The sequence below is a fragment of the Glycine soja genome, chromosome 13, assembly GCF_004193775.1.
Source record: "Glycine soja cultivar W05 chromosome 13, ASM419377v2, whole genome shotgun sequence".
NCBI classification, from domain to species: domain Eukaryota; kingdom Viridiplantae; phylum Streptophyta; class Magnoliopsida; order Fabales; family Fabaceae; genus Glycine; species Glycine soja.
This window is the reverse complement of record NC_041014.1, coordinates 28,319,575-28,332,571: the sequence shown is the minus strand read 5'-3', so window position 1 is coordinate 28,332,571 and position 12,997 is coordinate 28,319,575. Positions and strand designations below refer to the sequence as shown.

The following is a 12,997-nucleotide window of genomic DNA, read 5'->3' as shown; positions in this document are numbered from 1 at the left end:
TGATTTTGATTTTATAATTAATTTTAGATACATTTTTATATTGTAAAAGAATTCATAAATACTTTTTGGATTTAGAATTAATTATGGATTAAAATAAGTAATTTATGTGTTAAATCTAAAATTTTGTATTAAAATTTACTTATAATTTAATTTTATGATAAAAACATTTAAACTAAATCATATATCTTTAAAATCAAGCCATAATTAATTTCATTCAAATTAATTTTGTTAACCACCATTGAAACATCCACTCAGTATTTTACTGAAGCAATTTTACTGAAGAAGTGTTTCTGTTCTGAAAACTGAGAAGGGATTCTTAATTTCTTATACAGATTTGCCTCGGTTAAGCGTTGATCTTAATTTAAAGTATGAACGTGTTTCGTTTCGTGTTTGATGACTCTACGCTCTTTTTTTTTTATTTTGGTTAGAATGCGTTTTGCGCACCTTGAAGAATGGTTGATTGGTTTTGGCTTGTTGCTGGTTTTATTATTATAATACATTATATAAAATAAGTTTACTGAATTAAGGTTTAATTATTCATTTATTTTTATACTTGAATAATCTTTATGTTTTTGTTTTTTTATTTAAAATTTATTCATTTTAATTCTTATGTATGCACTTTTTAAAAACTTATTCATCTAAAATTATAGGTACTAAAATAAATTAAAAATTATGTGTATGGACTAAAACAAGTTAAAAAATGTATGTGTAAGAATTAAAACGAATAATTTTTAGATGTAAGAACTAAAGTGCCAAAATTATGTAAATATAAAGTAAATAAAAAGTGATTTTAAAGTAAATTTACTTAAATTTGCCTCTCAAATAAAAATAATTTACTTAAGAGTGTGTGTGGATAGGATAATTTAATTAGGTAATGTATTTTTTATAGAGAATTAAATTCTTTTTTATTAAAAGTAACTATTTGGATATTTTAGTAAAACGAATTCAAAATTTTAGAATTTTAAAAAGGGATTTAAGTTAGTTGAAAGAATAAAATTTTAAATTCTATCTTGGGGGTGAATTTGAAAATTTCTCTCTCCGTTGTCGCCATGCCCCTCCTCTGCCACCTTCACCAGCATACTTGTGACTGAGCTTCTCCGACGTGACGTCAACGCCGCGGCACGCCGTCACCACGACGCTCACGCCCTGGTTAACGATGTGGATGCACTCGAACACATTCATCGAGTTGTCATGGTTGGCAATGGTGATGTCGAACATGTAAATGTCGTTCACGAGGTGGTACACGACGCGGTAGCGATTCTCGACACCCATGATGACCTGGCTGTTGGACGCTGCTAGGGGATTGTCGCTAATGGACTCCACGGCGTAGGCGTCGTCGGGCGTGGAGTGCTTAATGACGGCGAAGGCGCGACACGTCTGACGAAAGGCAGAGAGTAGCGGTGGGTAAGCGGGTCGGCTCGCCCCGCATAAGGCCCACCCGCATTGACAATGGATCAGATCAGCCCGTCCCACATTCTTATACGGACCTAATAAATTGGTCTGCCCCCGTCCCGCGGACCCCGTGGATCAAACGGGCCGATCCGCCGGCCTAGTTTTAAAAGAATTTTAATTTCAATAAAAATGCAACACAATCAAATTAAATTTAACACAAATGTAAATAAAATATCAACAATTAGTCAATTACATCAATAAAATAAATAATGTCTTAACAAAAGAAAATCCAAACAATAAATCTAAAATATGAAACTTAAACATCTCCAACAACAAATGATTTCATATTTGAAGTAGCTTGAGCCTTCTTCATCTCCACATCTTCATATTCTTTTCCTAAAACTCAAAATGATAATAAATATTAGAATCAACTCAAGTTAAGTGATTAAAAGACAACAATTATTACACATTATTTACCTTGCTCATCAAATCCTAATAACCAATTTTTAGTACATATCAAGGCTTGCATATTATCACCAAGAAGTCTAGTTCGATATTTGTTAAGCACATGTGAGTCAATACTAAATGCTGATTTGGAAGCCATAGTTATAATTTAGATGCTCAAAATATCACAAGCCAACAATGAAAGATTTAGATTAAGCGAGATTCTTAAGGTGTTGTAGTTGGTGAGATTCTCAAACCATGGATTAAGCGGGCTTACGGGCAACCCACAGACTCCGCGGGCCAAACCCACACAGTCCGCGGGTTAAGCGGGGCGGGCCCAAAAATATTACATAACCATGGACTATTTAAAAAAATCAGTTTGTTACCCGCGCAGATCGCGGGCCAGTTCATGGACCTGGGTCCATTTACCCACCCTTAATAGAGAGGGCGCCCAGGGCGGGTGAGGGAGGGAACCACTCTCTCGTTTGGAGAAAGATGTTGGGTCCATTTGCAAGATTGCACGTAAAGCGTTAGACAAGACATTAGAGATTGTTGAAGAGAGAAGTTATATCCAAAATTTAAAATTCTTTAAAATTTTAAATTATCTCATCCAAACACAATCTAAAAGATTTTTATAGTAAAGTATTAAAAAATATAAACATTAGTTATAATGATCAATTAATTACATAGTTTATTGACGAAATTAAATAACTGTGTGATACTAATGAAAAAACTATTAAAAAGTAAGAATTAAAACAAAAAGTCATATGCAGTAAAAAAAAAGTTATATTAAAGGAAAAATTGATAAGGTAAAGACCGCAATATCAAATAAGGTAATAAATGAAAACCTTCATTAAAATATTAAAGTTAAAACAGGAAAAATATCAATTACAAACTCAAATATTACTTCAAGTAATATTTTAAAAAAAACACTATAAAATAATAAGATAGACTTATTTATTCGATAGATTTATTTTAGTTTAAAAAACTTCAATAACTAATCAAATAAATTAAAAGATAGCTAAAACAATTTAGTAGTAATAAATTATTTAATAACTCTAACAATTTTACTTTGTTAAACATTTTTACATGGAAAAAAGACGCTACAAAACAAGCTAATGTTGCCTGGTATTTATGTTTTTCCAATCTATCACATTTTTTTTCCTTCTAACTTTAACTTATTTGAATTGACTTATAAGGTTGTTTACTTTCTTTTTTTTTCAATAGGCAAAAAGTTATTTACTTGTTTGCCAAATTAAATTAACACAATATTTTTAATTAATTATTCATTGTATTTCAAAATTCATGTCTTCTACATGTCATTTAATTCAAGAATGGATTTTTCGTTCTTGATTATTGGTCCTATTGGATCACTAAAATTATTGTTTATTTAAAGAATTATATTCTTGATCAAGATTTGGTTTATTTTGGTCACCGCTGCAATTGTAATTTAAATTTTGAACACGCAATCTTCATAGTCATTTCTCATTTTTCTCTGTTTCACTTTTTTATTCGTTTACACCAATGCCTCCTCACATAATCTGTTTGAAGGTCTGTCAGTTTGTGCATTAAATAATGTAGTATTGTATTAAAAGTTTGAGATAATAATATATATTTTTATACTTAATACAATATTATTATTGTTCTGTAGCTGTATACTGTATTACATATTACTGGCGGCTCTTATATTAGTTTTTATTTATTTAATATTTTAACTATTAAGTTTACGAGACTTTTGAATTGAATTTAAGTCTGAAATTTTTAATAAAACAGTTATTTTTAAAATCTTTAACTTGAATTATTTAGTAAATGAATCAGTTTGTTAAATTTTCAATAAGTGTTTTACCTATTTCTAGTTTTAATCCTATTACAAAAATGCATTTAATAAGAAATTTATTTTTTAAACGAGAATAAAAGTAAAAAAAAAAAACAGTTTTAAAATTATTTATAAATAGTTAGGGTTAAAAGTTATTTATTATTGTTATATGATTATCTTGAGAGTGAAATTTTCACTTAGACATATTTAGTTATTTCTTTTGAATGAGGAAAATATAACACATTGTTTTTCAATTTTTTTTTTTACCTATTACATTACTTATTTTATCTTATACTAGTATTTTTCTCCTTCTCTTTTTTTATCGCTGTAATTTGTAGTAGCAGAAGAATGGACGTATATGCTTGAGGATTACCGCACACCACACACAGACTTGACCTCTGACCTCTGTTTTGTTTAACACAAAATCTAAAAGGAAAAAAAAAAAAAAAACTATATCACCGATTCTCGTGATCTTTGGCCTCGAATCGAATCGAATCGAGAGGTAAAAGATCCAACCCCGCCTCGCCTCTGTTTTGTGATCGAAAGCCATAAAAAGTTGTTTCCGATCACAACCTCAATCGTATTAAGCTGTTGTTGTTCCTCGTCGTCAATTTCGGTAACTCCCTCTCTCTGTAATTCTCCGAGCGGTTCCATTTTCATCACCTGAAATGTTCCGCCAATGTTTGTTGTTATATTTATTGTTATTATTAAGTGTTTCTTTGTTGTTGCTATTCGATTGCACGTGATTTCAAGATTGAGCTAGGGTCGGTTGACACCTTTGATTTGTGTATCTCCATTGGATTAGATTCTTGCAAATTGTGTAATCTTCTCTAAAGCTTCAAGTGATTTTTGCGTCAAGGTTCTGGTGTTTGGTGTGTTCCTAAGGAAAATGAATTTAGGTTAGTGGCAGCTAAGTTTTTTGGTTCTGTCAATTTATGTTATTCTTTATTGGAGCTGGTGGATGGATGGTTTCATTTTGTCAAGGAAAAAAAACCGGTTGCAAGTCAGAATTGATGAATTATGTTCTGTTACTTAATTCTAAAATAGGGACTGTTCCGACCTCAAGTCGGTAGGCATTGTTAAGGTCCCTATAATCCGAGGTATTGTCTGTTTAGGTGCTCGGTGGACCGGCATGATTTTGTCCTTGTAAAAGATTCCTCAGTGGGTTGAGAGGAGAGGATGTTTATAAACGACCAGTGGCCTCGATTCCTTAGCGATGTGAGACTTTGTGGCTACCGGAACAGGGCCCAACTTATTTTTCTAGCTGTTGTGCCAAACATTTGGGATCCATATATTTTTGCGAATGCTCCATTCACTGTATAAACAGATTAACGGATATATATTTTATGATCATGTTCTATGTGAGACTGAAACAACTTGAAATGTTCATGGATTACTTTGATTGTATTAGTTATTGTGCTTTAGCTAATTATTTATCGTTAAGGCAGACACACAATTTAATCCTTTATTACTCCTTTGTGGTAGTGTTATTTGTAGGATGAAGATTTTTTATGCGTGATAATATTTTACGTTATTGGTTGATTTTAGGGATAATGTGGTATGTTGGATGCTGTCTTTCTATCTCTTTTGGTTTGTTGGATTTAGTCTCTTAATATAAATTGTATTATTGGAAATTTATCCATTTCCCCCTCTTTGTATCCTATTGAGCTTCATACCCAAGCATTTATCTGTTATTGATTTCTTGTCTACTGACTATGATTTTATTTGATATTTCAGAATATTGAAAGGTTTTAGTTGTTGATTTGGATCAAGTCTCTAGTCAACCTTTGAAATTCTTATTCCAGTTTTCAAATATATAGAGCCATGAGTTTTGTTTTTCGAGGAACAAGAGCAGATATTGAAAATGGGTTTCCAGGGTTTATACCTGAGAGGCGAGCATTGGTATGCATTTTTTGAACCAATTATCTGCATTTGCATGACTGTTTGGCACTGACCGAGCTGACATATTCAATTCTTTATTGTTTGTGTTTTCTTGTTCGATGAACAATAGCATCATCCCATGTTTAGTTTATTTAAAATAACATCAACTAAAATTTTATACTGATTCCAATATTTTATTCAGCGCGTTCATGCAACACGTCCTAGTAATTCCAATTCACTCACTTTTCTCGTGACAGGTATTAATGTACTCATATTATGTTTGTTTTTATCACTTTTTGTGAATATGTTTTTTCTTTCCCTTATATTGCATGCAATGTCCCTCCCATTTACGCCTTACTGCTTGTATGTTTCAGTTCTTCTGTTATTCATGATACTGAACTCTCACCAGATGTCCCCAAACTTTCTGGTAAGGTCTTGTAGTAAGTAAAGCAGACATGAAAGTTTTTTTTTTATGAAAAAAATGACATTTAATTTATTCTAGTGGTTTATAAGGTCTTATCTGAGTTATCTCTATTTGCAGCTCTGGCTGGTGCTTGGTGTTTTCTTGATGGCAACAATGTTGAGGATGTATGCAACATGTCAACAGCTTCAGGTGCAGGCCCAAGCTCATGCAGCTGCAGCCAGTGGCATTCTTGGCCACACAGAATTGAGGTTGCATATGCCACCATCAATAGCTCTTGCAAGCCGAGGGCGTCTACAGGGTCTCAGACTTCAACTTGCACTTCTTGATCGGGAGTTTGATGATCTAGGTTAGTAGTTCTTTTCAGTTTTTGTGATATAAATTCATACTTTGCTACCCATGATAATTTTTAGAACTTTTTGAAAATGAATTCTGATAGTTAATTTAGCTCTAGTCTCTTCAGAAGTGACATATAATATATTCATATACAGATTTTTCTTTCCAATTTCAGATTATGAAACTTTAAGAGCTCTAGATTCAGATAATGTTTCTACTGCACCCTCCATGACCGAGGAAGAGATAAATGCTCTTCCTGTCCACAAATACAAGGTTTCTGGTCCTCAAAGGTAAGTAATCAATCAGATCAGTTATCATGCCCTCCCTTTAAATGGATGCTAATATTTTAAACTAACAACTCTTATTTGTAAGAGTGTTCTTTCACCCCCCGAAAAAAAACACAAAAGCCTCTATCTGTAAGAGTATTGCTTGATATACCAAAACCGAGTAAAATTCTGGTAAAAATTGATGTGGCAAAAATACAGCTCTATTTTTGTGTCATCAATCAAATATTAAGGATATGTTTGAAGGATAAAGGTAAAAGAGTAATGATAATATAAGGAAATTATGACAGCTTTGATTGTGAATAGTATAAATTGAATGATGACACGGAAACACTGATTTTTACTGCCATGTTTGGTACCTTTGGGATGATTATTATTACTGTGTATGACCATTTTATATGGTATATGAAGACCTTAAACTATACTTTCTATATTAGCTGTCCAGTACACTTTCACCTGCCAGTTTCTATTATTGACTTAAAATGCTAGTTGAAATGGGAATTTAGTCCTTCATCTGGAAATTTTATGGAGTCTATATATGCACTCTAAATAAATTATAGTACTGATTGTTTGACAAAAAGCTGCTTTTGCTTACAGTGGTAGTTCCTCAATGCAACAAACATCATCTTCCACTCCTGCTGAGGTATTGTCGACATTCTTGGCTTTATTTTTGCTTCTACCCATGTGACCTAAACAAATGAATTACAGTGCATCTCATGAGAACTTCACTGATTCCGTTGGTGCATTTTCTGCATGTTTTTCTTGTGATTTTCTTATGCTATTCTCTACAGTATGGGTGCTGGCACCCAAACTTCATGGATATAGATATATATATAGCACATTTATCTTGGTTGAGGACTCTGAAAATAGTCAATGCTGATGTATTATTTTCTTGGATACTATTGTATCACTTATATCCACCATTGTGCATATACTCATTGTAATTCTCTTCTCTTGGGGGAGTTAAATGACAAAGGATCATATAGATATGCAATGACTACATTGTAAGTAAATGACTCTATAGACATGCTTCACAAGAAAACATTATAGCGTTCTTTGGTCCATGTAGCCAACCTCACTTAAAGGGAAAAGGCTTGGCTATTGTTGTTCTACATGGTTACCTTTTCCTTACTGTCAAATTGTAAATTGTTTTGTGAGCTGTTATTGTGATGTTATATTTAAATACTTTATTCCTTTACATTTGTGGCAGAAGAAGCAAGATAATTCAACTGCTGTTGGGAGCATGAAAGCCTCTGATGATGAGCTCACTTGCAGTGTATGCTTGGAGCAAGTTGATGTTGGTGACGTACTGCGTAGCTTACCTTGCTTGCATCAGGTTTATTTCATAGCTTAAGCTTAGTAATCAGTAACTTTTTATCAAATAGCTTATTTTCCTATTTGTTTGATGATACATTGCTTCAATTCATCTCTGCTATTGTCATCTGAGTCCGAATCACTGATTCATAGAAGTAAAAAATATTGAAGTCACTTTGAACTTATGAAAAGGAAGAGAGGCTTTTCCATATAGAAGCAGCACCTGTGATTGAATTAAAAACACATGTTTTTATATAGTTATAAGATGCCATGCCAATTTTCTCGAATTTTAAATCTAAACACTTTTTAAAGAATTGCAATAAGTGTTAAACATTTTTTTTAAAGTTCTTTAAAGTTACTCAGTCACAGTATACCAAAACATTTGGGTTTTTAGGAAAGTAAATTTCAGTACGGGCATTGTTTATGGACAATTGTTGACTATTAACAAGTATGTCTGAAGTTCAATAAAATCAGTGTTGATATTCTGTATTTATTTATCTCATGTGAATGGTACTGACACCTTGTTTATGTTTTTATTTTTTGAAGTTTCACGCTAACTGCATCGATCCCTGGCTGCGCCAACAAGGGACATGCCCTGTATGTAAATTTCGAGCTGGATCTGGTTGGAGTGACAATGGACATAATGATATCATAGCTGACATGGTTTGAATACCTCATCTAATTTTTATTTATGGACGTGTGATTATAATCTTCTACAACTGTAACTTACTCTCATCATGTATCAAGATTAGTAGCTCATGACTAGTATTCGTGTAATTACCCTGACGTGTAGGGATCAGAAGAACGGCGAGTACCGTGTAACAACTATACAAATCATACAATTTGTTTACCATTAAACTTACATTTCTTGGGTCACTGTGCTTAACCCAACAGCATGTACAAAAATTTTCTTTTCTGCTATGGTGTTCTCTGTGTCAAAATGCTTGTATATCTGACGGGATTGGATAGTTAGCGCATGTTTATTAATGTTTAAGTTGGATCAGTTAGGATATTGAGTTCGATGGATCATTTGGTTTAACTACGCGTGCAATAGTTATATGATAATCAACACATTTTCTCGACGTAATGATTGATGTTATCCAAGATTTGATCTCAACTGTTTACTTAAATTAGTTACATGACCAAGTCATTTGTTCAGCCGGCCAAATTGAACTGTCTCATAAATATGGTTTAGTATGTGTATGTATCAAATACTTTTTGTCCACTCAAATGTTATCTTATGGTCAAGTTTTCATTAGTCACCAGTCGGGCTGTTAATGATCCCAATCAATTTATGATTTTGCTTGCAATTCGGTTAACTAAATGGGCAATTTTTTCCCCTCATTTGCTAAATAAATAAACTCCAAACGAACTTCAACATGTTGAACTCATCACCTTGGTTAAATTAGCATTTTTTTATATTTTTAAACAGAATACCAAAAATTTATTAACTTGCAAACTCAAACTAGTATATAAAAGATTTAATATTAAAAATTATCCATGTACATCTAGAGGGAAAAAGAAAAGTGTAAATGTGGCATATATTATTTACTCTTATAGTATTTTACTACTATTGACATAATAATTATTTTAAAAGTTAAGAACAGAGGGAATCATTTGATCAAGACTGAGTACGTGTTCGGAAAATTCTTTTTAAAGCAGAAATAATTATTTTTCCCCAAAAGTTCTCTTAAAAAACAATTACAATTTTTTTTAAAATAAACTCAAATGTGTGAATACAAGGTAACACACAAGCCACAACGTAACACATTATAGAAATGAACTACTCTAAATCATGGCTTCCATAGTGAAATTGACATAGGGAACTCATCATTCCCATCAACTTTATTACGTATCCAACGCTTATTATTACAGAATTGCTTGTATATATCAGCTAGCTATATTCAGAAGGGACGAAATATGGTGTCCATATAATTAGACAAAAGCATCTAGCCAAAGCAGCATTTCATTTATATAAGGTTTTGGATGGGCCAAAGGGGAAGTAGTGAGATACTGAATAGTGTATAACACATAACTATTTGATTGTCATCATATACCAAACTCATATAGATGTTTGTTAACTTCCTACTTTGCTTTACCTTTACCCTTTCCTTGACCTTTTTTGGCTTCTAACTTGGCTTGCACACGTGCGGCAGCCACTGCTTTTGCTTCTTCCCTCTTCTTCTTCTCTTCCTCTTTGGCAGCAGCAGCTAGCTCTCTCTGCTTCTTCAGCTCACTGTTTTTTTTATCACAGGACATTATATATATTATTATTACTTTTCAATAAAAAAAGAGACATCCAAAGCACATAGATTTGGCAAAATATTAACTGTGTTACTTACTCAAGCCTAGCCCTCTCCTCTGAAACACTTCCCAAACTGGAGCCCTTCCTTGGCCGACAAGCAACAAGCTCAACTTCAAAAACAAGTTGTGCGCTGCAAAGAAATTGAAAAATTATAAATTTTCAGTCTTTAGTGTATGCCATAAAAGCCTCTCACTACACGTGGGAGTAGCCTTGCATTTGCCAAAGGCTGATTTCATGACATGATAGTATCATCGAAAATAATTAATTAGAACACTAGTAGAATTTGTATCCCAGGTTATTTTTGAACATTTTTGCTTCATAATTATGTTTCCAAACAAATAATTGTGGCATGAGAATAGTACTCTGGAGGAATATCTGGAGGAGATCCTGCACTGCCATATGCATATTCTGGCTTGCAAGTTATTTTTGCAACTTCTCCAACCTGGCAAAATTAGCAGATAAGCATGAGAAAAAATTGAAAACCTTTATTTAAATATAGTTTCATCAAAAGTTTGCTTTGTTAGACCTTCATGGTTTTCACAGCAATTTCCCAAGCCTTGATAACACTGCCCTTTCCAATCTCGAAAGAGAAGATGGTGTTATCTTCATGTGTAGTGTCAAAAACTTCACCAGTATCAGCAAGTGTGCCTTCATAATGAACTGATCAACATAGCAATATTGAAACAAGAATCAGTAAAATCAAGCATATGCAAATAAACCTTAAGATAATTAATATTTGGAATGACTTCTACAGAACCTTAAAAGACAACAATCACTTTACTAGAAGAAAATAACAACAGAAGTTTTCTGACAATGTTAGTCCATTACTAGACTAGTTCCAAAATATTCACCACACTAGCACGAGCTTACCATCAACAAGAGGAAAATTTTCTGTTGGACCAACAGCATCGGCTTTGCTTTTTCTGACAATGGTCTTAATGACTCCTCCGTCGCCGGACAAATCAATTGCATCGCCCATGGTTTGCACTCTGTTAATAAGATAGAGAAGTTAACGAACATAAACATGGATAATTGAAGTATTGCCTACTCTCACAAGGTTGTATTATATCAAGTATCAAACTACTGAGAATAAATAGAATTTTAATCCAAACAAGCTGAACAGCAGAGACAAGAATGAACAAAAAATTCAAATTTAATGGCCATAGTCACTAAAGTATTTGATCACGTAACAGTCATTGTTCTATCTAAGAACTAACATTGTTGTGGACTATCAGTCGCCTCAGTGTTTGGTGTCTATGCAATCACAAAATCTTCTGTATGTCTAAATGTTATTGTAAGCAAAGTCAACCAATTTCATAACTATGCAAAACAACATGCATAAAAAATTTGACCACCATTTGGCCACATCGTAAGATTGTGAAAATTAAATAGTGGAGCTCAGATGAACCATTCTAGATCCAAAGCTCAAGGACAGTATTAAATAACCATCTCCAGTTATCTGAATGTCATTGCATTGTGATATAGAGCATGTTTGGTTTCCAGTCCAAACTTGCTACGCACGAATTCCAAAACCAAATTCAATGGTCCACCACAAACTGAATAACTGAATGCAAAAGGAAAGGTGAGTATGTTTTTGCAAACTTCATTTTGTCACCCAAACATGCACATAGATGTTAAACTTACTATAGCTTAGGTTAGTGAAATTGGGGGTAAAAATGCTGGAAAAGGACCAAAAATTTCCTTTCACCTTGGTAAGATAAAGAGTCCATAAGGGTTAAAATTTTAATATATCATCTCAGTACAGAAGTACTGCAAATAATAATAATAATAATAATAGAAAACGGAAATTGAAACCAGTAAGCACAACAATCCCTACACATCAATCAGAAATGAAATACAATCAACAACATTTATCACACTGCGTATAATAGAGTAGTACATTTGACAAACCAACATCACATCATGCAATTCAGATTCCATCACATCCTTTGGCAATCTATGCCCAAAACAATGCAACGAAAAACAAGAGTCCAATTCTCCACAAAATAATAACTTTAAGTTCTCGAGTTTTCCAGAACCTTCAAATCTGCAAACTTTTGCTTATTTTTTACAAGACCCATCATTCACACACTTAAAAAGATTCGATAATTCAAATATCAGTAGCATATTACAGTTGTGAAAAATAAAAATTACACAAAAATGAATCAGAAGCAACGAAAGAATGGAATTTTGATAATTGAGACTAACCCTTTTTGTTTGTTTGTTTGTTTTTTTTTTTTTTTTCAGGTGAAGGGTGGAATGAAGCGAATGAAGGGTGTAATTGATGAAAGCCCCGAATTTGGGTTGGCCATGCGATTGAAGAAACTCATCTGCGTCAGAGGTTTTCAGAATAAACGCCACAGGACAACACTCTCCCACGCGCACACCTAGCGCGTGATATAGGGTGTTTGTCAAATTACCATGCGCGTGTTTTATATGTGACGAAGAGGAGCGTGGGGAAGTAAATATTGCGTACAAGTTGTAATAAATGAACAGATCCTCACCATCCCAAGGAATATACCCTACACTCTACTCTCTACTGTCCGTTTGATTTAGGTTTTAGAAATTTCAATTTCAACTATGGAAAAAAAGTTAATTATAAAATTTTTGAGTTAAATATATACTTTTATCAGTGTAAAATTACTGAATTTTGATTTATTTTATTTTATTTTTCATTTTAGTTTTTATCATATGAAATTATTATTGTTTTTCCGTACTATCATGGAATACTCTTTTGCTATTTATTTATTTAATAAAGATTAAGATGTCAACCTATATAAAAATGTAAATAAATTGAGTTATTT

The 12,997-nt window shown here is 32.8% G+C and overlaps 2 protein-coding genes across 4 annotated transcripts; one reads left to right on the top strand and one right to left on the bottom strand.

Moving 5' to 3' along the window:
• Positions 1–3,978: 3,978 nt before the first annotated feature.
• On the top strand, positions 3,979–8,904 carry LOC114382757 (E3 ubiquitin-protein ligase SDIR1-like). Of its 2 annotated transcripts, none has more exons than XM_028342359.1 (9): positions 3,979–4,268; positions 5,390–5,554; positions 5,736–5,790; positions 5,908–5,960; positions 6,075–6,303; positions 6,466–6,580; positions 7,172–7,217; positions 7,788–7,910; positions 8,435–8,904. In XM_028342359.1, the coding sequence occupies exons 2-9, from the start codon at positions 5,477–5,479 to the stop codon at positions 8,555–8,557; spliced, it is 822 nt and encodes a 273-aa protein (XP_028198160.1). In that variant the 5' UTR covers positions 3,979–4,268; positions 5,390–5,476; the 3' UTR covers positions 8,558–8,904. The 2 variants fall into 2 exon arrangements, with proteins under 2 accessions (XP_028198160.1, XP_028198159.1); XM_028342358.1 differs by having other exon boundaries at positions 3,982–4,268; positions 7,785–7,910.
• Positions 8,905–9,693: 789 nt separating this feature from the next.
• Positions 9,694–12,553, bottom strand: LOC114381269 (peptidyl-prolyl cis-trans isomerase FKBP20-1-like). 2 transcript variants are annotated; one of them, XM_028340490.1, is made up of 6 exons: positions 12,402–12,553; positions 11,064–11,182; positions 10,720–10,853; positions 10,556–10,635; positions 10,231–10,323; positions 9,694–10,124 (listed from the first exon to the last, which is right to left on the bottom strand). In XM_028340490.1, exons 2-6 carry the CDS (start codon positions 11,170–11,172, stop codon positions 9,974–9,976), a joined length of 567 nt encoding a protein of 188 aa, XP_028196291.1. In that variant the 5' UTR covers positions 11,173–11,182; positions 12,402–12,553; the 3' UTR covers positions 9,694–9,973. The 2 variants fall into 2 exon arrangements, with proteins under 2 accessions (XP_028196291.1, XP_028196290.1); XM_028340489.1 differs by lacking the exon at positions 12,402–12,553 and adding an exon at positions 12,094–12,149.
• Positions 12,554–12,997: the final 444 nt, after the last annotated feature.